Below are 27,272 nucleotides of genomic sequence, written 5' to 3'. Positions count from 1 at the left end.
TTTTCTTGCCTAAATTTAGAAACTAATATCAGATTGTCTTTTAGATACAGATTTACTCTATAGCAAAGTCCTCTGAAGTGTTTCTTGTGCTATCAATTTGGTGCTATTATAAGCCTTCTCAGATTTTCAGTTACATTAGTACTTATAATCTTTTGATTCCATAAGTGTTGTTTAATCTTCCAAAGGTATTCTAAAATGCATTTTAGTAGAAGTCCAACTGAGCATCTTAGATCAGTAAATACACAGGTCTGGGAAAAATCCTGAGTAGAAATGCCTTTCATTTCTTTGCGTTAAAGTACAGTACTTTGGAGGTAATTGCAAGTTAATTTGGTAGAGACTAGCCTGCATGCTAAATGAAGTAGCATTTGCTTTGTGGAGCCAAAGAAAATTGGCAGATATTAGCAGAAAAAAAATTCTCTTTCTATTTTAGGTAACTTGCAGAGGACTTTTGAATCTAATTTAATGGGTAATATTTTTGTTTGAGTGAGCCAAATCTGTAGTGGCCACACAGGGGTTTGGAAGTGAGCATCTAGCATGGGTTATTATGACAGAGAAGCAGGGGTTGACAAGGCCATTTGAAGTAAAGACCAGCCTGAATTTTGAGAAGCCTTTGAGCTCTCTGGTAATAAAATTTGATCACCTACACAAAGACTTATGGCCCAATAATTGGTTTACCAAACCTACCATGTATGGGGGAACCGTAACCCCTTTTTTATCTGTGTATTAAAGTACCTGCTGCGTGGAACTGTAATATTTGCAGCCACATTTGAGGATGGCAGTTTTCTGTTGCTGTTTTACCCAAGTGAGTGAATTGGAAAATAACACTTCCTATTATGCATGAAAATCAGATTTACTTTCCATTGCGCTAGGTGAGACATTCTTGACAAGTGGGTTGTATCCCAATGGCTGCGTGCCATATGCAGAAGGAATCCACTCTGGATTTTTTCTATGACTCTCCTGTACTTCACTGGGAGCTATAGCATCATCTACAGTTATCCCTTCTGCACACTTGCCTAAAGGAGTGTTTTTCTTATTTTATTTGGTGTTTTTATCCCCCTTTTGGGATTTCTTTGTACTCGGAGTGATTCTTAAGCTCTGTCTTTATTGAGAACACACAGACTTTGGTCTGCAACTGACAGGCCAATTCCAATGGCTACCTGTTAGCCAGCCTGCATTGATTTCTTAGGAGCTTGGGACCATCCTTGCATTTTTCTTCCTACAGCCAAACAGAGGTTCGAGCACAGGCTGTTAGGCATACCTAGGAGATTCGGCAGTGTCTCGAAGGGGTGCAGGCTGCATTTTTTCACCACACCCTTTCCTTAATGCATCCATCGGTCCGTGAGGGTGAAGGTACGGTCAGGCACTGTGCCTGATTGGCAGCCAGAAGATCAGCGTCAAAGAGGCATTCCCAGCATGAGGCAGACTGCAGCACAGATCACAGTGCGTAAGGCTGTCACGGCCTGTGAGGTGTGGGGGGGGGGGGTTGAATTTAGAAATGTAGAAACATGATGGCAGATAAAGGCCAAATGGCCCATCTAGTCTGCCCATCTGCAGTAACCATTATCTCTTTCTCTCTGAGAGATCCCAAGTGCCTATCCCATGCCCTCTTGAATTCAGACACAGTCTCTGTCTCCACCACTTCTTCTGGGAGACTGTTCCATTCATCTACCACCCTTTCTGTAAAAAAAAGTATTTCCTCAGATTACTCCGGAGCCTATCACCTCTTAACTTCATCCTAAGCCCTCTCATTGCAGAGTTTCCTTTCCAAATGAAAGAGGCTCGACTCATGCACATTTACATTATGTAGGTATTTAAACGTCTCCATCATTTCTCTCTTCTCCTGTCTTTCCTCCAAAGTATACAGATTGAGATGTTTAAGTCTGTCCCCATACGCCATGGCAGTTCTGAAGATTTCTGCATGTCTCCCCTACCTGAAAAATCCTAAAATCACCAATTTTGTGACTTGCTATATGTAAAAAATATTGTCTTTTTGGTGTGAATTTCTTAGAGGTGGCCATCTTGGATTTTTACTGTCTATTCTGATTATTCTTTCCAAGTTGATTCTTGGTTGCTAGTCAGCCCTTTGGGCTGGGAAGAATTCTGTATATATGTTTCTGATGTATGCAGGGATCTTCCTGAGCTCCTTTGATGCTTATGTTAGCTGTTTCAATTGTGTTTACAAGTTGAGCAGTTTGGGGGAAATTTTCCCCTTGATGTCTTTACTTCATGTGGAATGTGGGAGCTCTCGGTGCTTATGTACTAACTGTAGGTGGTGCTATAGCTCCCTGTGAAGTACAGGAGAGTCATCAAAAAGATGGAGAGTGGATTTCTTCTGCATACAGCACGCAGCCATTGGGATACAGCCCACTTGTCTAAAATGTCTCACCTATCTACTGGAAAAGATATTGTCAAGGTAAGGACATAATCTTTTTTTGTGTGTGTGTATGATAAGGATTGTGGGATAGATGTTCTAAAATCAGCTTGGTGGATCTTATAGACAAGTACCATACATTTAGCCACAAAACCTTTATGGTTTTTTTAGTCACAAAATCCATTCTTTTACATCTACTTCGGACACTGTACATGTGGTGATGAGTCCATTCTCACAAACTGAATTGCAGAAGTGAGAATACTTACAGCTTGAACACCTCCCATATGGAGGCAAAGCCCAGTGCACTCTCCAGTTTTTCTTCAGCAAATGAACTGTGTAGAAGTGTTTCTGATCTGCTCTATTTAGATTTTTTTCTTTCTTGCGTTCAGAGTTCATTTTTCTGAGGCTTTGGTGCCCTGAGACCCCATTCTTGGGGCTTTTCTGCCTGGGAAAGGATGCAGGTTCTACTGAGCCAGACTGCAGCTCTGTAGGGCAAGCCTTCAGGTGGACCTGGAGAACCAGCCTGCTGTGTTTCTTCTGGGCTCGGGGTTCATTTCCCTGGGAGCCGGCTCACCTTCTGAGTTTCTCAGTGCCTTGAGTACAGGCTGTGGGTGCCCTGTGTAGGAATCCTTCGAGGTTCCCTGGGGGTGGAGGTCTGTGTCAGTCTGACTGGCAGCCCAAAGATGCCTTGGTTTGGAGAGTCGCTGGAAGTATCTGAGACAGAAAGTCCTTTCCACCTTTTCAGCTGCATTGTAAAAAGCTGTAGGAAGGCACCAGCAGAGAACTGTTGAGTACTGCACCATTCATTCCTATGGGAGAATCAGGGTGGGTCAAAAAATCCCAATTTTGAGGGTTTCGGGTTAGGGTTCAGGTCTCCCACTTCCAAAACCTCCCTTTTCTGTGTTTTTGAACTTTTCAAAAATCTCCACGGGCCATTTTTGGCATGATTTTACTGGCTCCCAATATAAACGACTGGGTTAGGTCAAAAAAGCCTAGTTCCAAAAAACGGAATCACAAATAAACAGATAGAGGAACCAGTTCAAAAAATACTTTCCACTTTCAACGGTGCTCAGAATCCAAGATGGAATGTAAGAACTCAGAGTGGGGGATTAACCCCTACCAGAACTCTTGTGGTATCTATCATTGCACCATGACTGCTGTGAAAAGTTGTTTTGAAACATTGAATAAAATAAGTAATACTTTGTAACTTGCACACTTTCAAATTGCTTATAATGTATGAATGGTTCAAAAGTTAAGTAACTTAGCTGAAGATTGCTGCTAGCGTTAGTTTGGCTGGGTCCTGACGCGTTTCGCCTTACTGGCTTCCTCAGAGAACCCGCATACAATCTTGCATATTGTTATTTATCCTGGTTTGAAATCAGTCAAATTTTCTTTTCCTGTCACATGTGACAAATTTTCTTTTCCTGTCACATGTGACAGGAAAAGAAAATTTGACTGATTTCAAACCAGGATAAATAACAATATGCAAGATTGTATGCGGGTTCTCTGAGGAAGCCAGTAAGGCGAAACGCGTCAGGACCCAGCCAAACTAACGCTAGCAGCAATCTTCAGCTAAGTTACTTAACCTTTGAACCATTCATACATTATAAGCAATTTGAAAGTGTGCAAGTTACAAAGTATTACTTATTTTATTCAATGTTTCAAAACAACTTTTCACAGCAGTCATGGTGCAATGATAGATACCACAAGAGTTCTGGTAGGGGTTAATCCCCCACTCTGAGTTCTTACATTCCATCTTGGATTCTGAGCACCGTTGAAAGTGGAAAGTATTTTTTGAACTGGTTCCTCTATCTGTTTATTTATGATTTTACTGGCGACAGCCATCTTGGATTTTAATTGATCTTTTTTTCAAAAGCCTCTATCTGCCTCAAAATCCCTTGATTTTGCTCCCAATCTGCTGGGATAGTGACCTCAAGGGATGAGGACATGAAGTCATGTAAAATTTGTGCTGAGTTATCAGCGGAAGAGTGTCCATGTACCATGTGCTGCAATGCACGCAAGGGAGGGGCGGGAGCCTTGAGCTTAGCCTCATCTTCATCCTCCAGGGCTGGTGAACCACTATGGGCCCATGAAATGGGTAGAAAGTATTGCCCAGGGCTCTCTTCTTGCGAGGATGCGAAGCGGAGGCGCATGGCATTAGAGGACCCCACACGAGTCCAGCCAGAGGACTTGCAGGTTTCATTTACTTCCCCTGCTCCAGGCTTCTCCCCAGAATTTGTGAATCTCATGTGGAGAGCCTTTCTGACACAACCAGGACAGATGGTGCAGCCTACGGGCGCTCAGCTGTCAACCCAGGGAACATCTTCTAGCCCGGTGTCTGCTTCTTGAATAAGCAAGCTGGCCCCTGGCTCCAGTGACCTTTCACAACAGGTCAGATGGAATGTTTGATCTCATGTCACTTTTATCCCAGGATTCTGACTCGGTCCTGGATGTCTCCAGTTCCCTCTTCAGGTCCATAACCAAGAGACCTCCTGGTTCCTGACCATGGAGACGATCCTCATATCTTCTGCCGTTTCAAGTCCATCTCTGTCCACCATTTTATTTCTGATGTGTTACAGATTCGAAGCTGGATGCACAGCACTCCACTTCCCAATGCACAGTCAAGAGTGCTTTTAACGACCAGACCTTTTTCTTTCCGGCATATCCAGACATTACTGTCCTGGTCATGGAGCAATGGAAGACCTTGGAGGGGTCCTTGAGGGTGGCTAAGGCTATAACTAAGCTTTATCCCATGGCATCTGAGTTCCAGCAGCTCTTTGATCAGCCGAAGGTAGATTTGGTGGTCACTCAGGTCACTAAGCATACTGCTCTCCCGAGCTAAGGTGGTGTTAATGCTGAAGGATGCTTAGGACCGCAGGATAGACATGATTCTTAAGAAACAATTTGAAACTCTTGCTCTGGGTTTCAAGGCTGTTGCTTCTTTTACCATATAGACTTGCCACACCAGACTGTTCTGGACTCCCTTGGCGGAGGAGGACGCCTGCCCCCATTTCATATGGGTAAATTATGTGGCGGGTGCTCTCTACGACCTTATATCGGGGTCATGAGCAAGGTGTCAGCTTATGCAGTCTCTGCTCACAGAATGCTCTGGATTCAGCAATGGGCAGACTACTCCTGAGCCACCCAAACAGAAGCTCTGGAGACAAATTCTGTCTGTCTTGGAAATGCAGACTCTGACTGCTTGGCATTACCTTCAGGTACTGTGGCAGGGAGCCCACGCAGAGCGATAGAAATCACATCCCAAGAGCCTCTAATTTTCTCCCTGTGCCAGTCAGAAAGAGCAGGGAGGAACTCTGATTAGAGGGGGATGGTGTCTTTATGAATTTTCCTGTGTCAGCTAAGGGGGTGGAGCGTGTTAAAGCAAACCCTTTTACACCCGATAAGAGAGAAACACAGAGGAGAGCCGAGGAGCAACAGCTGGGAGAGTCCAGGGGAGGACACCTTGTGAGCTGATGGAATGATAACACCTTGTGAGCTGATGGAAGGACGGAGATTTTCCTGCTGAGGAATTGCCTCTGCCCCAAGGTTACTTATGTGTGCTGGGCTGTTCATAAAAGACTGTAGCCATAAGACCTCCAGAAGTGGAGGAAAAGTTTTTATTCAGCATTACGTTTCTTGCTGGGAAACAGCCTGACTCACAGGTCAGGGGGTGGGGCTGCTCCCTCAGCACTGCAAAGAAAAAACCCTAGCTTTGAAGTTGAAGGGTTTTTTTTTCTTTTTCTGATTTGATAAAGTTTATAAGAAGTGCCAAAGCTTAAATGCCGGGTCCTGTTTATGAACTATGCTTAGCCCGGAGGCACTAACCTGTTTTGTTATAATTGCTCAATTATGCCATCTGACCTGACTTTGAATTCAATTATTGTTACCAATTAAATACAGCATTGGCTTTGCTTTTGAAACTCAGTGTGGCTTACTCCTTTTTGGCACTCAGTGGAAAGCTTAGCTGGAGCACACCAGTGGGCCTGGGAGCCACTGGGAGAATCTGGGTCACAAACAAACTTTATTCTTTGTGGCACGGAGCCCCGGGTGGGTCACACCGGTCTAGCCCAAGTGTCCCTGCCAAAATACTTAGCTCCATGGCAGCCATACTGGAGTTGTCCCCTGTTAATCTACTACAGATTCCATACATCCCATCTTCTGTATATTCTGTATCACCTACTTTCTGCCTCTGATATTGCTGATCCTGACCTGGAGTTCTTTTCCTGTCATCCAGACAGCTAAATGCCAAGAAATCCGGTATTAGTAAGTGTATTTCTCTGCCTCTGGCTTCATTACTGTTAGTGCCTGTTGCACACAGCAGGTTGTTTCTCTGTAGTTGTTTTCTGATTGTTATGATGAATTATTCTAATTCTTGTTTGTTACAGAGCAAAACAGAGTTGTTTATTGTATGCGGGGAGATTCCCCATTTCCCTCCTTCTTTGTCTTCTGTTCCAATGGCGCTCGATTGCTTTGGGACTTAACTGGAGGGTACACTGGGCTCCGCCTCTATATGGGAGGTGCTCATAGCTGTAAGTATTCTCACTTCTGCAAGTCCAGTTCACGGGAATGGATTGATCACCACATGGATTCCATAATACAGTAAACCCCTGCGAATCGCGGCCTCAGTAATTCGCGGTATTTTCCAACTGCCACTTCCTTGTACTAAAGTCATGGTTACACCAATCAGGAGCTGCTTTGACACGCTATCTGGTGTGTCAAAGCAGCTCCTGATTGGCATAGCCTATCAGGAAGAGGCGGTTGGAAAATTCAGAAAATGATTTTCAGCACCCACCGGCGCCCCAGCTACCCTTTCCTGCCTCTTTTGCTTTCGATAAGCCCCTTAAACTGCATTCGTGGTTTTTCAAAATTCACAGGTGTTCCTGGAATGGAACCCCTGGTATTTTGGGGGAGTACTGTAGATTAATAGGAAGAAGATTATCCAGGTAAGAACCTAATATTTCATCTAAACTTATGGCTAAAGTTCCCCGAGTACAGTTGTACCTTATTTTGGTTCACCTAGAAATAGCAACACAAGTACTGGTATATGTTATCTAGTTGCAGTCTGACTCCTGTCCCCTTCCCTCCCCCCCCAAAAAAAAAAAAAAAAAAGCCGCCAGAATTTTATTGTGAGTATACATGCATATGTTCTGAAATATCTGTGTACTTTTTACTCACTTTGCAAGGGTACATTTTCCATAGTAATATATCCACCTACATAATTCTCTTAAGTTATAAGATATATCCTGACTAACCTTTTAAAAATTGAAAATACTGTGTACTCAAACCACAGTCTGAGAATTTTCTTAGTGGATCATCTGTTTGGCTTTTTATTCTCTTGTGTGCTTACTGTGCTATTTTTAAACTCAACAGGTCTGCAATCTTTATGGTTTTGTTTCAAAAGCCATTTTCTTCTGGGAAAACAGTTACAAGACGCCAGGTGAGTGATCTACGAGAAGACAGGATAAACAGGAAGTAGTAGCACAAAGGATGGAGATTTTTGATCTATGTGAGAGGGGTATTTTGTCAAGTGTATCATTTTTGTGGATCCTATAGTGACATGGTAGACTACTAAAACTGATCAGTGGCCACATGGAGCTTCCATCTAACATACATAGAACTCTCCCAAGTACTTAGTGAACCTATACTTACCCCTCCATATTCGTGGTTTTGTGGTCCACGGTTTCAGTTATTCGCGGTTTTTCGATCGAAGGCCCCTTCCCCAATTTTACATCACAGGAAATCGTTGCTCCCAATGTTACACAGAGAAAATCGCTGTTCCCAGCTGCACTTTCTTCACTGCAACAGGTCAGGGCATTCGCAGTTTTGTGTCTTTTTTTTACAGAAAACTCGCGAATAACATATGAAAAGTTATTCGTGGTTTTTCTCTATTCATGGCCTTGCTGTTCCCCTATCACCGCGAATGCGGAAGGGGACATGTATTATGCTTTAAATGTGTGATGCATTGAATAGATTCTTTCCCTCAGTCTTGGAAACTGACAAGATGGAGGAGTTGTCTTTCTAAGTTGCTACTGTAGTTTTCTGCTTCTTAAGTTGTGCTCTGCAGAGTACAGCAAATTTGAAGAAGAATTTAAAAAAATGTTTTTTAGATGAGATTTACTACCACCAACTCAATTACTTTTTAGATTTTCAGTCCTCATTTGAGGAAGGAGTCTTAGTCAAAGAAAAATATCGCTTTTTAATTTCTATTTGAAAGTGGTGTTCTCTTGTTTCAGATGATGATTTGCTTGGTTGTGTATGCTTTATAAAAGTTTTTACATTCAAGTACTAGTTAGCTTACAGTACGTAGGATAGCTTATAGATACTCGAATATAAACCCATCCTCTATAATAAAACACTTACCCGCACATGCGCAGTTGAAACAACGTGATCCCTGCTGCTGTGGTTTGTGCTTCTGTGCCTTGTTCCATGTGTGGCGGTGAGAGCAACGGCAGGAGGGTGTCCTTCGAGGTGCTGCAAGGCATCCATCTGCTATTGCTGCACAGGGAAGTGGAGGTGGAGAGGAAAAAGGGGCTGCTTTGGGGGGAGGGGTGTGCTGGGGGCAGGCAGCAATCTTGGTTTGCTGGGGGGGGCCAGAGAGAGATAGGCAGGGGGCCAGGGAGAGAGACAGACAGAAAGAGAGACAGACAAGGGGGCCAGGGAGAGACTCAGACAGAAAGAATTACTAACAGATGGGGCCAGACAGACAGTGGCCAAGGAGCAAGAAAGAAAGACAGACAAGACAGCAGCTAAGGAGAAAGAGAGACAGAAAGAAAAACAGACAGACACACATCTATTCTAGCACCCGTTAATGTAACAGGCTTAAAAACTAGTCTGAATATAAATTGAGAACATTTCCCTCCCACACAAACTTGTTAGAGGAAAAATGTTGAATATGAACTAAGGGTTTATACTCCAGCATTCCTCCCCTTCCCTCCCTCCCTCCTTTAGCCCCATGTGCCACTAGAACACCAGAGAAGTATGGTAGGCCTAGAGGGGCCTACCAACAGGTCCAGATAAAAAGAAGAGAGGGAGGAACTAAGTATGAGCCATGTCTGTTTGGGGGAGGGAGGAGTCGAGAACTCTGCCGCTTCAGTGGAGCTGCAGCGGTGGTGGTAGTGGCAGAAGGGAGGAAGAGAATGATAGTGGAAGGTAGGTGGGTATTTTTAAAATATAAACAGACTAAATTTTTGATGCTGTTTTTTAGCCAAGAAATCTGTTTATATTAGAGTTTATACGGTGTATCTCATCAGCTAGAAATCTTTGGATTCTTATTCAGAAGACAAAATACAAATCATGCTACTCTTTATCTTTTGGACCAATGAGAATGTGCATTGCCTCAACCATTTCTTGTACAGCAGAAAAGCCAGACCATCTGATTTTATTTTTTCCAGATTTACCGTATACTGTATACTCGAATATAAGACGAGATTTTTGGGCCAAAAAATGGCCCAAAAATGGGAGTCTTGTCTTATATTCGGGTCATCCCCCAGTGAACACCTGACACCCTCCCGACACCCTTCCTGCAGGCCTGCCATTAGGCTGGGACAGGAAGGATTCCTGTCCCCAGAAACAAACTGTTAGACTCCTGAGGCAGGCTGTGGAGGCCAAAACACATACATGTCACCTTTGCTGTTTTTTCTTGTCTTGGGAAGGTAGTATTTCCTGTTGTGGCCTGAGGATGTGATAACAGCAGTTAACATAGGTTTGGACAAGTTCCTAGAGCAGGGGTAGGGCACTCCAGTCATCGAGAGCCGTATTCCAGTCGGGTTTTCAGGATTTCCCCAATGAATATGCATTGAAAGCAGTGCATGCAAATAGATCCCTACCCCTGTCCTAGAGGAAAAGTCCATAGTCTGTTATTGAGAGACATGGGAGAAGCCACTGTTTGCCCTGGTCGGTAGCATGGAATATTGCTACTATCTGGGATTTTACCAGGTACTTGTCCAAACAATATACTGGGCTAGATCAATCAATAACAAAATGCGATGACCTGAAACCTTTTTTATAGATTTGGTAATGAATTTGATTTTTAAGATCCTTTGATAAATAAACTGGCTGGTTTTAAAATGTATTATCTCAATCAATTAATTATTATAAGAGAAAAATGATATTGATATGACTCTGCTTTTATATTGGTTACACTCGTGAATCGTATAAGGAGGAGGGAGTTGAATGGAATGGAATTGATTTTTAAATTGAACAGATGGAATGACAAAAAATGATTTGCCCATCAAGAAAATGATGTTGGAGTTCTTCAGTTTGGTGGGATTCACTGCTGTAGCCTGGTCCTAGTCCTGGAAAAGGCTATTGAAAATATCTCAACGGTGCTTTTTAATTCATACCACACAGATGTCTTAAGTGTCAGTGAATCTCAGCAACATTGCGATTCTGACATCCTGATGCTCACATTATTACAGCCAGTGTTGGAGAGATTCATGGGGATTTGTTCCGTCATCGGCCCACAGCAGATGCAGTAACGGAAAGCATTGTGAAAGAGAGATTATGGCAAGTGGTTCGTCAGGAGAGTAAGCTGAGTGGATCCAGCCTCTGAGGGAATGATATTACTGGGACATCTCATGTCTCATTGTGTCATCTCATGTCTAGGAGAAATGAGCCTCAAATATGCATCTTTTTAGACAAGTAGGGAGGTCTGGAAAAGTGCTTGATTTGACACAAATTGAACAAACAAGATTTGTGCTTTCACTTTCACACAGCTTCCGGGTGACAAAAAGCTTTTCCACGCCTTCCTTAAAAGGTGTCTTTTTCTAAAGATAGGTTGTAAATGAGACAGAGAGAAATAGAGGTTGGAAGGGAGTGTATTAATTTAATAATATGTGTAAACATTTATAAATTAAGTTATATAGGTACAATTAACTGATTAATGATATCAACTGTAACTTAAAGTCTTTTATGAGTTAGAATGAATTGTTAAGGTTTACCTCTAGATATCCCACTGTCCTATTTTGTATTTTTCATTTGTATCAGCTAATTATCTGAGATTCCCGAACATGATTAATAAGATAGGGGATTCATTCTATTCCCCTAGTTGTAAGAATATGCTAATTTACTAACAATCAATGAGTTTTATTAATTAATTATATGTTTGAGCAATGTTGATTTTAATTTTTAAGGTCTTTTTACTATCAGCATAGTAATATATTCTGCTAGTTGTAAGAATATGCTAATTTCTGTAGCACCTGGTTGACTAGTATAGTCCTTACGAATGGGTTATATACTTCAATGCTACCAGCAAATGGAGACTGAGCACAAACATGTATATCAGTATAGCTTCCCCTCTTGCAATCCAATCTTCCTCAGTCTCCATTAAAGCAGGTGGTAAGACTAATTTGTCTCCCCTCTTAGTACTGTTGGACACCAGCAGCCACACCAGCAAGTAGAACAGAGGGAGACACCAGTAGCCGCACCAGCAAGCAGGGAAAAGCCACTTCAGACAGACCAGCAAGTGGACAGCAATGGAAGCAGCAGACAGAAGCAGGATGTTGAGCTTCCCAGTTTTATGCACCGTTTGCCATATGGATGACTACCTCCCCTCTGGGAGGCGGTCTTATGTATGCACTCGATGCGGGGAACTGGAGTGCCTGAAGAAACAAGTTGGACTCCTGGAAGGCAGAATACTGGAACTAGAGGAGGAGGACAGAGAGGCAGAAAACTTCAAGATGGAGGAAACCACTGAGGATGAAGTCCGGGAGTTAGAGAAGTTCATCGAGGAGGCATATAGAGAGGCCGTGGAAAATTACCAACAACTGCCGAGACACACACACTGTGAGTGAAGGCCACCTGGAGGACAACCACAAGGAAGAAATGGGTGACTCAGCAATGAGACCTGGAAACAGCGAAGGGAACCCACAGGAAGATGAGACCAGTGAAAGCCATTACCAGTTTGAGGGAAGATGGAAGTACGCAGAGAACACGGACCCACGGCTGAAGAGATGGACATACACCAAAGACACGGACCTGAGGCTGGAGAGACAAGAGAAGACAGAGAGGACAGTGGAGGACACGGACCTACAGCTGGAAAGATGGACATACACCAGGGACACAGACTTGAGGTTGGAGAGGCAAGAGAAGACAGAGAGGACAGCAATCATCGTGGGGAACTCCATCATCAGGTAAGTCGACAGCCACATAGCAGGAGGAAGACAGGATCGGCTGGTGACCTGCCTACCAGGAGCCAAGATTGAAGACATAGTGAGCCGCATTGACAGGATCATCGACAGCGTGAAAGAGGAAGATACGGCGGTGGTGATCCATGTGGGAACTAACAATGTGAGCAACAGGAAGTACTGAAGGATCAGTTCCGGATGCTAGGAAGGAAGCTGAAGAGCAGAACACCGAGGGTAGCGTTCTCGGAGATCCTGCCGATACCCAGGGCTGATGAGAAGAGGCAGATGGAGCTGCAAGCAGTCAACGCGTTGATGAGGCACTGGTGTGAGGAAGTAGGATTCCACTTCGTGCGCAACTGGATGACTTTCTGGGGGAAGAGCAAACTATTCAGGAAGGACGGACTCCACCTCAGCGGAGATGGAACGAGTTTGCAAGCAACATCAAGAGAGGAATTAAGAAGTTTTTAAACTAGGAAGAAGGGGAAAGCCGACAGTCAACCAAGAGAGAGTCTATGGTTCTGGAACCGGTAAACGCGGAGGATACCGCGCAGGAAGATAGCGGGAAAGACTCACCAGATTTCAGTCAAGACAGATCTAAGAGGACACAAGAGGGAAGGAAATGCAAGAAAAGAGCAGACCACAAGCTCAAATGATGTACACGAACGAAGGAGCCTAAGGAACAAGATGAGTGAATTAGAAGCTATAACACAAAAGGATAACTTTGACATCGTCGGCATCACGGAAACATGGTGGACCGAAGAAAACGTCTGGGACACTGTGCTACCGGGATATAAACTATACCGCAGAGGCAGAGTAGATCAATAAGAGGGAATTGAATCTACTGGAGAGAACACGCCTGAAATGATGAATAAATTAGAGTCTATATGGGTCAAAATTTCAGGAGCCAATGGATTAGAAATGAAGATCGGCATCTACTATCGACCTCCAGGGCATAGAAACATAGAAATAGATGGCAGATAAGGGCCACGGCCCATCTAGTCTGCCCACCCTAATGTCCCTCCCCTACCTTTGCCCTGTGAATAGATCCCATGTGCCGATCCCATTTGGCCTTAAAATCAGGCACGCTGCTGGCCTCAATCACCTGTAGTGGAAGACTATTCCAGCGATCAACCACTCTTTCAGTGAAAAAGAATTTCCTGGTGTCACCTCGCAGTTTCCCGCCCCTGATTTTCCACGGATGCCCTCTTGTTGTCGTGGGACCCTTGAAAAAGAAGATATCTTCCTCCGACTCGATGCGGCCCGTAAGATACTTGAACGTCTCTATCATGTCTCCCCTCTCTCTGCGCTCCTCGAGCGAGTATAGCTGTAATTTGTCAAGACGTTCTTCGTATGGAAGATCCTTGAGTCCCGAGACCATCCGGGTGGTCATTCTCTGCACCGACTCCAGTCTCAGCACATCTTTGCGATAATGTGGCCTCCAAAATTGCACACACTATTCCAGGTGGGGCCTCACCATGGATCTATACAATGGCATAATGACTTCCTCCTTACGGCTGACGAAACCCCTTCGTATGCAACCCATGATTTGTCTTGCCTTGGACGAAGCCTGCTCCACTTGATTGGCAGACTTCATGTCCTCACTGACAATTACCCCCAAGTCTCGTTCTGCTACCGTTTTTGCTAGGATCTCGCCATTAAGGGTATAAGACTTGCATGGATTTTGGCTACCCAGGTGCATAACTTTGCATTTTTTGGCATTGAAGTTGAGTTGCCATGTCCTAGACCAGCGCTCCAGTAGGAGTAGGTCGTGTATCATGTTGTCGGGCATTGAATCTTCGTCTGTTGTGCATTTGCCCACTACATTACTTAGTTTGGCATCATCGGCGAATAATGTTATTTTACCTCGAAGCCCTTCTGCCAAGTCCCTTATAAAGATGTTGAATAGGATCAGGCCCAAGACTGAGCCCTGTGGCACTCCACTGATCACCTCCGTCATTTCGGAGGGTGTGCCATTCACCACCACCCTTTGAAGCCTACCTCCAAGCCAGTTCCCAACCCATTGCGTCAAGAAATTGATAGAGAAATGATAGATGAGATCAAGCACAACTGCAAGGGAGGCAACGCAGTTATCAGGGGGGATTTCAACTATCTGGGAATAGATTGGATCCTAGGCACCTCCAGCTGCGGTAGGGAGACAAAGTTACTGGATGCTGTAGGCGATTGTTTCCTGGAACAACTTGTCAAGGAAAACACGAGAGAAAATGCAATTCTGGACTTAATTCTAAATGGACTACGAGGACAGGCACAAGATGTAGAAGTAGAAGGGACGCTGGGAAGCAGTGATCACAATATGATCTGCTTCGACATGAATGCAGGGGCAAAACATCGATCCAAAACGACTGCCACAGCACTGAACTTCCGAAAAGGAAATTATGAAAGAGTGAGACTCATGGTGGAGAAGAAGATCAAAAAGAGGATAAGCACTGTAAAAACGCTAGAGCAGGCATGGTCCCTTTTTAAGGAAACAGTCACTGAGGCGCAAAATCTCTGTATGCTGCGTATCAACAAGGGATCAAAGAAGAACAAGAACCGGCGTGGCTCACTGTAGCGGTGAAGGAAGCGATCAGAGACAAGAAGATTTCGTTCAAGGAATGGACAAGGTTAAAAACAGACGAAAACTGGAAGAAGCACAAACAGCATCAACGCAGGTGCCATAAAGCAGTAAAAGGGGCCAAAAGAGACTACGAAGAAAAAATAGCCAAGGAGGCAAAAAACTTCAAGCCGTTCTTTCGATATATTAAAGGGAAACGACCTGCAAAGGAAGCAGTGGGGACTGTTGGATGATCATGGAATAAAGAGAGTGCTAAAGGAGGACAAAGCCATCGCCGATAAACTGAACACATTTTTTGCATCTGTATTTACCAAAGAGGATATACACAACATACCGGACCCCGACAGGCTATACGCTGGAGGTGAAGACGGAAAACTGACAAGGTTGACAGTCAGTCTAGAAGAAGTACGCAGGCAGATTGATAGGCTTAAAAGTGACAAATCCCCAAGACCGGATGGCATCCATCCGAGGGTCATAAAGGAACTAAAAGGGACTATAGCTGAACTGCGTCAACTAATAGCCAATCTGTCAATCAAATCGGGAAAGATTCCGGAAGACTGGAAGGTGGCGAATGTTATGCCGATCTTCAAAAAAAGTTTGAGGGGAGATCCAGGAAACTACAGACCAGTGAGTCTGACCTCTGTACCGGGAAAGATGGTAGAGGCGCTGATAAAAGACCACATCATTGATCACCTTGACGGACACGATCTGATGAGGACCAGTCAGCATGGCTTCAACAAAGGACGATGTTGCTTGACGAACTTACTGCACTTCTTCGAGGGAGTAAACAGGCAGAAAGACAAGGGTGACCCGGTCGACATTGTATACCTGGATTTTCAGAAGGCGTTCGACAAGGTTCCGCATGAACGACTACTTAGGAAAATTGAGAGCCATGGAATAGAGGGTGAAATACGTGGATTAAAAACTGGCTAGCAGATAGGAAACAGAGGGTGGGGGTAAATGGACAATACTCGGACTGGAAGAACGTCACCAGTGGGGTGCCACAGGGCTCAGTTCTTGGACCCGTGCTTTTCAACATAGTCATAAATGATCTGGAAATGGGTACAACGAGTGAGGTGATTAAATTTGTGGACGATACGAAGTTATTCAGAGTAGTGAAGACACAGGAGGATTGTGAAGATCTGCAACGTGACATAACCACGCAGCGACATGGCAAATGAGGTTCTACGTTGATAAGTGTAAGGTAATGCATGTCGGTATCAGAAATCCCATACACGAATACAAGATGTCCGGGGCGGTACTTGGAGAGACCCCCCCAGGAAAGGGACTTGGGAGTACTGGTCAACAAGTCGATGAAGCCGTCCGCGCAATGTGCGGCTGCAGCAAAAAGGGTTAACAGAATGCTAGGAATTATTAAGAAGGGGATCACGAACAGATCGGAGAAGGTTATCATGCCACTGTACCGGGCCATGGTGCGCCCTCACATGGAGTACTGCGTCCAGCACTGGTCGCCGTACATGAAGAAGGACACGGTACTACTCGAAAGGGTCCAGAGAAGAGCAACTAAAATGGTTAAGGGGTTGGAGGAGTTGCCGTATAGTGAGAGATTAGAGAAGCTGGGCCTCTTCTCACTTGAAAAGAGGAGACTGAGGAGACATGATCGAAACATTCAAGGTAGGGGATATACTGAAGGGGATAGACTTAGTAGATAAGGACAGGTTGTTCACCCTCTCCAAGGTAGAGAGAACGAGAGGGCACTCTCTAAAGTTAAAAGGGATAGATTCCGTACAAATGTAAGGAAGTTCTTTTTCACCCAGAGAGTGGTAGAGAACTGGAATGCTCTTCCGGAATCTGTTATAGGGAAAAACACCCTCCAGGGATTCAAGACAAGGTTGGACATATTCCTGCTGAACTGGAACGAACGCAGACAGGGCACTGGTCTTTGACATGGGGGCCGCCGTGTGAGAGGACTGCTGGGCGCGATGGACCACTGGTCTGACCCAGCAGCGGCAATTCTTATGTTCTAATTTTGTTTTGGACTCCTGGGTTCCCCTTTTGTGCCGGATAGAGATTGGACGGGTCCTGTTTGTGGATCCATCTGACCGCGGGGGTGTTAAACTCGGCGGGTCTCGTTCTGGGTCCCTCCCCCCAGCTTCCTTCACCTCCCCACATTTTTGTAGAGGTTGCCCAGCCGGCGGCCTGGCCCCCTGGTTGCTCAATGCTCCAGCTTTGAGAGCCGTGGAGTCTGTTCTGACTAAGTGAAAAGAAAAAAAAAATCCTGAGGTGTGCAGGTCTAAAGGGCTCCATTCCCTTTAAAACTGCCATTTGTATTGTTTTTTTCTCATCTAACCGGCACTTTTTAGGACAGCTAGGGCGTTTTTCAGGACACAGAGCAGGTATTTGTATGGAATTCTGTTTTCTATTGGCTTCATTTCTGAAATCTTCTTTCTTAGCTCTATCAGAAGAAAGCCTGTGGTGCTGGAGTTCTTGATTGAGATACTGTTTTCTTTTTCAGTGGATCAGTGTTGTGAAACATGCTGTTGCCAGCTTCATCATTTCTCTCCTCTGGTTTTTTGGCCTCACTCTCTGTGGACCATTAAGGTAAATTTCATTCTCTTGCAATTTTTTTAATGATGTAGGCTAACCTTACTTTATTGTGCATGATTAAGTTTTGACCTTGCTTGCTAGAAATCCCCTGTATCTCGGATCAGGGCACTATTTCTTGGTTACCTTTGTGGATTTGACTTGATTTTATTGCTTTTTATATTTTGCCTTTCACAGACATTTCTTGACAATGAAACTGAGATTTTTTTTTAAAGAATAAATGTTTATATAATTTAGTAAAGTGACATTGCTTTCCTATTTGCTATTCTAGATGTACCTGACAGTTCCAACCAGTGTGACCCATTTTCATCCTTTCTCCACTTAAAACCAGCCTTTCCCCCTTACCTCTCCAACTACCATTTAAAATCCTGGCACTTGTTCTCAAGTGTTTTTATGGGATAACTCCTCTTCTTCCTTATTTCGCTGTGCTTTTCTTCTACTACTAGACATATGCAGCGCTGTACATCAAAGCAGAAGAGACAACTAAATTCTCAGTACTACTCTTCAACTTCTTATCTTCTCCACCTGAAGATACCTCCCTATCTCCTCTTGTAACTAAGAGATGCCTGTCTCACACTATCTTGAACTCAAATACTGTCTTTGTCTCCACCACCTCTACCAGGAAGAATGTTCCACACATCTACCACCCTTTCTGTAAAGATTACTCTTAGCCTATCACCTCTTAATTTCATCCTATGCCGTCGCCTTCCAGAGTTTTCCTTGATTTGAAAAAGATTCACTTTTTGTACATTAACACCACAAAGATAGTTAAACATCTCTATCATATCCCTCTCCCATCTTTCTTCCAGAGTATACATATTAAGGCTCTAGTCTGTCCTCATATTTTTTTCTACCTCTGTAGTTTGAACATTTTCTTTTTCTATTCAATTTGTTCTGTCTCTTCTGTTTTTCCTGCCTTTCCTTGTCCACTATCCATCTTCTCTCTGTGTCCTTATTGGACCTGTCCAGCCTCTCTCCTCGTCCATGTTCCTGTTGTCCCCTTATGTTCAGCATCTGCTCCTTTAGTGTCCCTATCCTCCCCTAATATTCAGCATTGTCCTCCATGCCCTATCTTTCCCCCTATGATCAAGAATGCCCTTCAGTGTTCCTATTCCACCCCTTTTCTACCATTTCTCTTTGTTCTTGTCTCTATTTTTACTCTATGCCCAGCATCTCTTGTTTGTGCCCTGTCCATCCCCCCTTCATCCCACACTCCAAGTCCAGCATCCCTCCTTTTTCTTCCTTGACATTCCTCATGGTCTAACATAATTCCCTCTCTCTGTCTATGGGTCCAGCATATCTCCCCCTCTCCTCTCCTCCTGTCTCTTCCCTCCCCCCAGCCTGATCTCTTTCTCTCTTACTTCTTGGGTTCCCCTTCCCAGCAGGTCCAGCCCATCTCCATCTCTCTCCAGCTACCTACCCAAGGGTCCAGTAGTCTCATTCCAGCCCCCTTCCCAACCCAGAGTCTAGCAATTCCTGACTACCTAAGTCCAACCAAGACCTCTCTCACTTATCTCCCCACCTGGAGTCCATTGGTGTATTTCTTCCTCATTCATACACATACACCCTGGTTCCTGTAAACTTAAGGCTACTAGATTTTTAATTTGCAAATCTGGGATACCTGGGCAGGATCAGATAGGATAGGATGGAGCCTTCCCATAGCAATTTTGCACCATAAAAATTATAATCTACTAAACATAACTAAAATACTGAGTGGAGTAGAAAGGGTTTACTCTTTCCAAAATTACTAGGACTAGGGGGCATGCAATGAAATCTAAGCAGTAGATTTAAAACAAACTGGAGAAAATTTCTTCACACAACGTGAAATTTGTCAGATTTAAAATTGTGTGTTTGACTAGTCTGCGTGTGTGCGAGAGGTCCTGAGTTCAAGCCTCAAGAGGAGCAGCAGGAAGTAAATTAATGACAATAATAATACCCAGGTGGTTTCATAAAAGTATATATTTTAGGAATAGGTTAAATATTACAAAGATACAATGCTTAGAGAAAGATGCACCATACAAATACTTGTTACTAAAGTACAGAAATATATAGATCTGCTTCTGTGTGTGTATAGGAAAGCGTGTCTTTCCTAGAGCAGAGAGAGCATGGAATTTACCTGAATGAATGTGTGTGTGTCTGGTTGTGAGGGAAATAGGAGGAGAAAGGGAGAGAGAGGGGGGTGTAAGATTGGAATCTTGTTCTAGAAATAACCTCTATTGTTAGTAAATGTAATCTTAACATATTTCCCAGCTTCTTTCTGTTCCATAATTTAGTACAGTGGCCCTTAATTGATAAGGAAGGTGTGACATTCTTAAAGGAATGGTAGATATGATTAGTCTGTCAGACATCTTTTGTTCCATTCAAGTACTGTAGTTAACATATCTTCTTGAAAAATCCAGGCTGGCTAGATACTCAAGATATGTGTATTCTGGGCAGGGGCTTATAGGATCTATCTGCATTAGCATTCCAAAGTCAGATTTGTTCAGTAATATCCCAGAGTCCTTTGCTGACACTCTAGTTAGACCAACAGAAAATGTTGACAGCATTCAGCAATTTAAGGCACTGACCAGAAAATAAGGCAGCAACAGCTCAGATCCTGACAGAAAAATTTGCCTACAAATGTAGTTCAATGAGGTTTCAGAATTGCCCGGAGTGGTCGTTTAAATATTAATGAACCCATTTTACTACGTTTTTAATATTAATGAATTATTAATTAATACGTTTTTAATATTAATTAATACATTTGCATGGCGGAGTCAGAATCTGCTATGAAGCTCAGAAAAGACCACAGTAAGCTATTCTGATAATCGGCTGGTAAAATACTGGCATGCTAAACCGGCTGGATTCAGTTTAGCAACCATCGTTAAAGGCATGGTGAGGTTTGAGAATCCGGCCTTAAGTTGCTAAACTGAGAGTAAGTTATCTACTACCCACCTTTTATTGTCCAACACCACACACACAGGGTTAATCTTCCATATCTAATGATAGATGTGCCAGTTTTGTTCCCAGGCTGTTGCATGACATGAAGAGCTTGCTCAGTATTACATTACATGCTTGTTTGTAGTAGAAAGGATTGACAATTTAATTTATTTTTATTGTTCCTTAACCCAACTGAATTCAAAGCAGATTGCAACAAGCAAATACAAACAATGCAATTAAGATAAAAGTACTTTTATATAAAAAAAATTCCTAAGCAGATTTAAGATAAAACAACTTAATATAAAGGATAAATAAAAATATGTTCCATTGAAGGAAAAAAACACATCCCGACTTAAGTAGATTAATACTTACGCAGTAATCGGATATTATCCCAGGACAAGCAGGCAGCATATTCTTGACTGATGGGTGACGGCACCGACGGAGCCCCGGTACGGACACTTTTAGAGTGATTGCACTCTAAGAACTTGGAAAGTTCTAGAGACCGCACCGCGCATGCGCGAGTGCCTTCCCGCCCGACCCCGACGCGCGGTCCCTCAGTTTCTTAGTTTCCGCGGAGCTAAGAAGTCGCATTTTCAACGGCTGTTGAAATATTTTTTTCATTCGCCTTCCCGCTCGCGTAAACTTTTTCGGGTTCTTTTTGCCCTTTCTTTTTTCTTTCTTTAAAAAAAAAAAAAAAAAAGTTTCTTTTGTTTTTGTCGAGTTTTCTTGATTTGACCCGGCGGGGCCTACTGCCATCATCGAGGCCTCGGCCTTCGATTTGGCAGAAGCCGTTTTTACGTTCATGCCCCCCCAGCCTGGGTTCAAGAAGTGCCAGCGGTGTGCACGGCCTATTTCCCTGACAGACCCGCACAACTGGTGCCTTCAGTGTCTGGGTCCGGAACATCAGGCCTCTACCTGCACCCGCTGTGCCACTTTGAAAAAGCGGACTCTCAAAAATCGAGAGATACAGCAAAGACTGCTTTTCGGCACCGACATGTCCGACCCCGCGTCTTCGGCGCCGGTCTCGGTACCTGTTTCGTCGGCACCCACCTCATCGACGCCACGCGATACCGCGTCGGCGTCGCAGCATGCAGGTAAGCCTGCTAAGAAGCCTTCCCCGCTGGAACGTCCTCCGGTCTCCATTGCAGAGAGTCCAATCCTGCCGACCGTGAGGCGCCAGCGGAAGCGCTCCGCCCCTATTGAGGTGAGTCCCTCGACATCGGGCTCCTCATCTCCGGGGCGTCGAGCGGCACCACAGGTACCGCAGAAGAAAAAAGCGGTACCGGTGCCCTCCCTTGATGATCGCATTGCGGCCATCTTGCAGGTACAGCTGAAGGAACAGCTCAAACAACTCCTTCCAGCTCTCCTGACACCGAGCCCTCCGGTATCGGTCCCCACTGAGCAACCGGTACCGATCGTGGAACAGTCCGTATTATCACCATCCACTCCTTCGGTACCGGTACACTTGGCCTCATCGGCATCGATGCCTGTCCTCGCACCGGAGCCCAGGTCTCATCACCAATCGGTACAGACATCGGCTCCGGTGCGACCGATAACATCGCCCGGTACCGCGTCGGTGAGGTCGGGTAAGTCGGTACAGAAGTCCCGACACCGAGATCCATCCACCCCTGAGTCTCGGGACCGTGGTCCCCATGTTCGAGACCCTGATCTGTGGGGCGACTCTGAAGAACCTCTTCAGTCAGAAGGGGAGTGTTCATCAGAGGAAGACGAGCCTGTTCTGCAGGATATTTCCTCCAAACCTGATTCCACCTCTTTCTCTTCTTTTTTAAGAGATATGTGTGAATCTCTTTCCATTCCTTTGGAGGCTGAGTCTAAAAAGTCCAAAGCTTTTTTGGACGCTCTTGATTTTGACCAGCCTCCAAAGGAATTCTTGAAACTCCCTTTACATGACATCCTGAGGGAGACATTTTACAAGAATCTGGAGACTCCTCTTACTATCCCGGGAGCTCCCCGCAAATTGGATTCCCTTTATAAAGTAATCCCTATTCCTGGTTTTGATAAACCACAGCTCTCTCATGAGTCTCTTCTTGTAGAATCCACCCTCAAGAAGTCCTTAGGAGCTAGTGTCTATGCCTCTGTCCCTCCTGGCAGAGAGGGTAAAGCCATGGATAAATTCGGTAAGCGACTTTACCAGAATGCGATGCTTGCTAATCGTTCTGGTAACTATGCTTTTCATTTTTCGTTTTATTTAAAGCATCTCCTTACCACCATGGCTTCCTTTGAGCAGTACCTTCCTGTGGGGAATCGTGAGGCTTTCCATCAGTGCTCTTCAGCTCTTTTCCAGCTCAGGAAATTCATGGTAAGGTCTATATATGACACTTTTGAGCTTACCTCTAGAGCAACAGCCATATCTGTAGCCATGCGCCGTTTGGCTTGGCTCAGAGTCTCTGAGCTTGATGTTAATCATCAAGACCGGTTGGCTAATGCCCCATGTTTAGGGGATGAGCTGTTTGGAGATTCTATGGACTCAACGACCCAGAAGCTCTCGGCTCATGAAACCCGCTGGGATACCCTTCTTAAGACCAAGAAGAAACCTCCACCTTCACGGCCATTCAGACAGCAAACGGCCTATCAGCGGCGTTTTGTGGCTCGCCCCTTGCAGCCTTCCACTCAGCAACCTAGGAGGCAGCGTCAACAGCAGCGGCAAGCACCTAGACCTCAGCAGCAACAACCAGCTAAGCAGCCTCCTCCACAAAAATCGACTCAGCCCTTTTGACTTGATCCTCGAGGGCATAGCCAGCGTTCAACCTTCTCCTCTCCTCCCTCAACCGATAGGAGGACGTCTGTCTTTCTTTCTCAGCCGGTGGGAAGTTATCACTTCGGACCAGTGGGTCCTCAACATCATCCGCCACGGCTACTCTCTCAACTTTCACACCCTCCCGGGCCAAAGTCTACCAAAAGAGTCTGCTTTGCACACTCCTCAATCTGCCCTCCTTTGTCAGGAGGTTCAGTCCCTCCTGCTTCTGAACGCCATAGAGGAAGTTCCTCTGGACCAAAGAGGGCACGGGTTCTACTCCCGGTATTTTCTAGTCCCCAAGAAAACAGGAGACCTCAGACCAATTCTAGATCTGCGAGATCTCAACAAATGTTTGGTCAAAGAAAAATTCAAAATGCTATCTCTAGCTACGCTTTATCCTCTCCTCGATCACAACGACTGGCTATGCTCTCTCGATCTCAAAGAGGCCTACACTCACATTCCAATTCATCCGGCCTCCAGACAGTACCTGCGCTTCATGATCAATCACTGTCATTACCAATACAGAGTGCTCCCCTTCGGTCTTGCCTCCTCTCCAAGAGTGTTCACCAAATGTCTGGTAGTGGTGGCAGCTTTTCTGCGCTCCCACCACCTTCAGGTTTTTCCCTACCTGGACGACTGGTTAATCAAGGCCATTTCATCTCAGACTGTTCTTCTGGCCACCAACCAGACCATCTTTTTTCTCCAACTCCTGGGGTTCGAAATCAATATACCCAAGTCTCACCTTCTTCCTACGCGGAGACTTCAATTCATTGGAGCGATACTGGACACGGTCCAGATGAGAGCCTTCTTGCCGGACAACCGTCTTCACAACCTCCAATCGCTCTGTCAGCAGGTGCTGTCCCAGCACTCCATTTCTGCAAAGCAGATGATGATTCTCTTGGGTCACATGGCCTCCACAGTTCATGTCACACCACTGGCACGGCTTCACCTGCGCACTCCTCAATGGACCCTGGCTCTCCAGTGGTCTCAAGCGACAGACTCTTGCTCACGACACATATCTGTGACATCGTCTCTTCGTCAGTCTCTGCAATGGTGGTTGATATCCTCAAATCTCTCCAGGGGCCTTCTGTTCCATCTGCCTCCTCATCATCTGGTCATCACCACCGACGCCTCCCCTTATGCATGGGGAGCCCATCTGAACGAGTTCCAAACTCAGGGCCTTTGGACTCCTCAGGAAAAGAAGCATCACATCAATTTCCTGGAACTCAGGGCAATGTTCTATGCCCTCAAAGCCTTCCAACACCTTCTATTTCCTCAAGTCCTTCTCATTTGCACAGACAACCAGGTGGCCATGTACTACATCAACAAGCAAGGGGGAACGGGCTCTCGCCTCTTATGCCAGGAAGCCCAGAGAATCTGGTCTTGGGCATCCTCGCGCCGCTTATTCCTGAAAGCGATTTATATTCAAGGAGAACAGAACTTCTTAGCGGACAAGCTCAGCAGAGTTCTCCAACCCCACGAATGGACTCTCGACCCATCGACTCTACAGTCCATCTTTGCACAATGGGGCACTCCTCAGGTGGACCTTTTTGCAACTCCTCACAATCATCAGTTGCCCCAATTCTGCTCCAGACTTTACTCTCCTCACCGTCTGGCAGCGGATGCATTTCTTCTGGATTGGTCCAATCTGTTCCTTTATGCTTTCCCTCCTCTGCCTCTCATGCTTCGGACCTTGTTCAAACTAAAGAGGGAACGGGCCACCATGATCCTGATTGCTCCACGGTGGCCCAGACAACATTGGTTCTCCCTTCTACTTCAACTCAGTTCCAGGGATCCATTTCTACTTCCACTGTTTCCATCTCTGCTTACACAGGATCAGGAAACCCTCCTCCATCCCAACCTGCAGTCTCTACACCTGACAGCTTGGTATCTCTCGGGCTGACTTCAACTGATCTTTTGCTATCTCAGCCTGTTCGCTCCATCCTGGACGCCTCCAGGAAACCAGCCACTCTTCAATGTTACCATCAAAAGTGGACGAGGTTTTCTTCTTGGTGTCTCCTACATCATCATGACCCCAAGTCTCTTGCAGTGGAACCCCTATTGGATTATCTGCTTTCTCTGTCTACTTCTGGTCTCAAGTCTACTTCCATCAGAGTTCATCTCAGTGCCATTACGGCCTTTCATGAGCCGGTCCAAGGGAAACTCCTTTCAGCTCATCCCCTGGTCTCCAGATTCATGCGAGGTCTTTTCAATCTGAAACCACCTCTCAAAGCACCTCCGGTGATCTGGGATCTAAACGTGGTTCTCTCCGCCTTGATGAAGCCTCCATTCGAACCCTTGGCTACTACCTCTTTCAAGTTTCTCACTTGGAAGGTACTTTTTCTTATTGCTCTCACCTCTGCCAGGAGGGTCAGTGAGCTCCATGCACTAGTTTCTGATCCACCTTTCACTGTCTTTCATCACGACAAGGTGGTTCTACGTACACATCCAAAGTTTCTCCCTAAGGTTGTTTCTGAGTTCCATCTCAACCAATCTATTGTACTACCTGTTTTTTTTCCCTAAACCTCACTCCCATTCCGGGGAACAGGCTCTTCATACTTTGGACTGTAAGCGGGCTTTAGCTTACTATTTAGACCGTACTAAGCCCCACAGATCATCTCCCCAACTTTTTCTGTCCTTTGACCCGAATAAATTGGGACGTCCTGTTTCTAAGCGCACACTATCTAATTGGCTTGCTGCGTGCATTTCATTCTGCTATGCTCAGTCCGGACTGACACTGGAAGGTTCTGTCACGGCACATAGAATTAGAGCTATGGCAGCATCTGTAGCTTTCCTCCGTTCCACGCCCATTGAGGAAATCTGCAAAGCTGCTACGTGGTCCTCAGTCCATACTTTTACATCTCATTATTGTCTGGATGCTTTCTCCAGACGGGATGGACATTTCGGCCAATCTGTTTTACAAAATTTGTTTTCCTAATGGCCAACCTTCCCTCCATCCCTCTTTTTGTTAGCTTGGAGGTCACCCATCAGTCAAGAATATGCTGCCTGCTTGTCCTGGGATAAAGCACAGTTACTTACCGTAACAGGTGTTATCCAGGGACAGCAGGCAGATATTCTTGCGTCCCACCCACCTCCCCGGGTTGGCTTCTTAGCTGGCTTATCTTAACTGAGGGACCGCGCGTCGGGGTCGGGCGGGAAGGCACTCGCGCATGCGCGGTGCGGTCTCTAGAACTTTCCAAGTTCTTAGAGTGCAATCACTCTAAAAGTGTCCGTACCGGGGCTCCGTCGGTGCCGTCACCCATCAGTCAAGAATATCTGCCTGCTGTCCCTGGATAACACCTGTTACGGTAAGTAACTGTGCTTTTTGATCCTGGAGAGAAAAAAAAGATCAATAGGTTTGAGTTTACTTGGTAGATTATTCTTTGCTTTTGGAGTTGCTCCAAATATTGTCTTATGATACCAATTAAGTTAAGTGAAAAAGCCTAGAAGGCAGATGCAGTTTCAGTAACTTGAAATATGCCAAAGCTAAACCAGCAGATGACAATTTTAAATTAAATGCAAGCATGGACAGGAAGTCAAGCTGAGTGGAGAAGAAAGTAGCCTTCTTCTATCTGGACCCACATAAGATCAATCTTTCTACCTTATTCTGCATGAAGGTAGAGAATCCCTACCTGGTAAACTCAAGTATGCAATATAGCAGTAGTGAAAATGGAAGAGTACAATTGTCTGACTGCTTATCATATGCTGTCTGCAATTAGAACAGGACGAATCTGGCAAACTAACCAAAGAGCACCCTGATAAAATGGCCTACAACAAAAGAGCCCCAACAGAATAGCTGAAAAGCAAAACGGCTGCAACCAAACAGCCTAAGAATCAGTTACCAATTTGGTGTTTAACACTCTGCCTCAACACCAGGACTCAAAGATGAGTTGGGGTAAAAACAGCTGTATGCAAACAGGATCCCTGGTCAGTAGTAGAGATATGGGTTATCACCAATGGGCT

At 45.0% G+C, this 27,272-nt stretch overlaps 1 protein-coding gene across 2 annotated transcripts in view; it reads left to right on the top strand.

Annotated features, from left to right (window-relative positions):
• Nucleotides 1-27,272, top strand: part of SLC30A5 (solute carrier family 30 member 5) — a 121,124-nt gene that overhangs the window by 8,583 nt on the left and 85,269 nt on the right. The window contains exons 1-3 of one of the 2 annotated variants that reach the window (XM_033929869.1): nt 5,812-5,917; nt 7,742-7,808; nt 17,544-17,629. In XM_033929869.1, the coding sequence (XP_033785760.1) occupies nt 7,755-7,808; nt 17,544-17,629 (140 nt within the window). In that variant the 5' untranslated portion in view covers nt 5,812-5,917; nt 7,742-7,754. Of the gene's footprint in view, nt 1-5,811; nt 5,918-7,741; nt 7,809-17,543; nt 17,630-27,272 lie in introns of those variants that run through there. The other variant, XM_033929860.1, reaches the window with a different exon arrangement.

The sequence above is a fragment of the Geotrypetes seraphini genome, chromosome 1, assembly GCF_902459505.1.
Source record: "Geotrypetes seraphini chromosome 1, aGeoSer1.1, whole genome shotgun sequence".
In the NCBI taxonomy this organism is placed as follows: Eukaryota; Metazoa; Chordata; class Amphibia; order Gymnophiona; family Dermophiidae; genus Geotrypetes; species Geotrypetes seraphini.
Note: the sequence above shows the minus strand (reverse complement) of the source record. Positions and strands in the feature narration are given on the sequence as shown.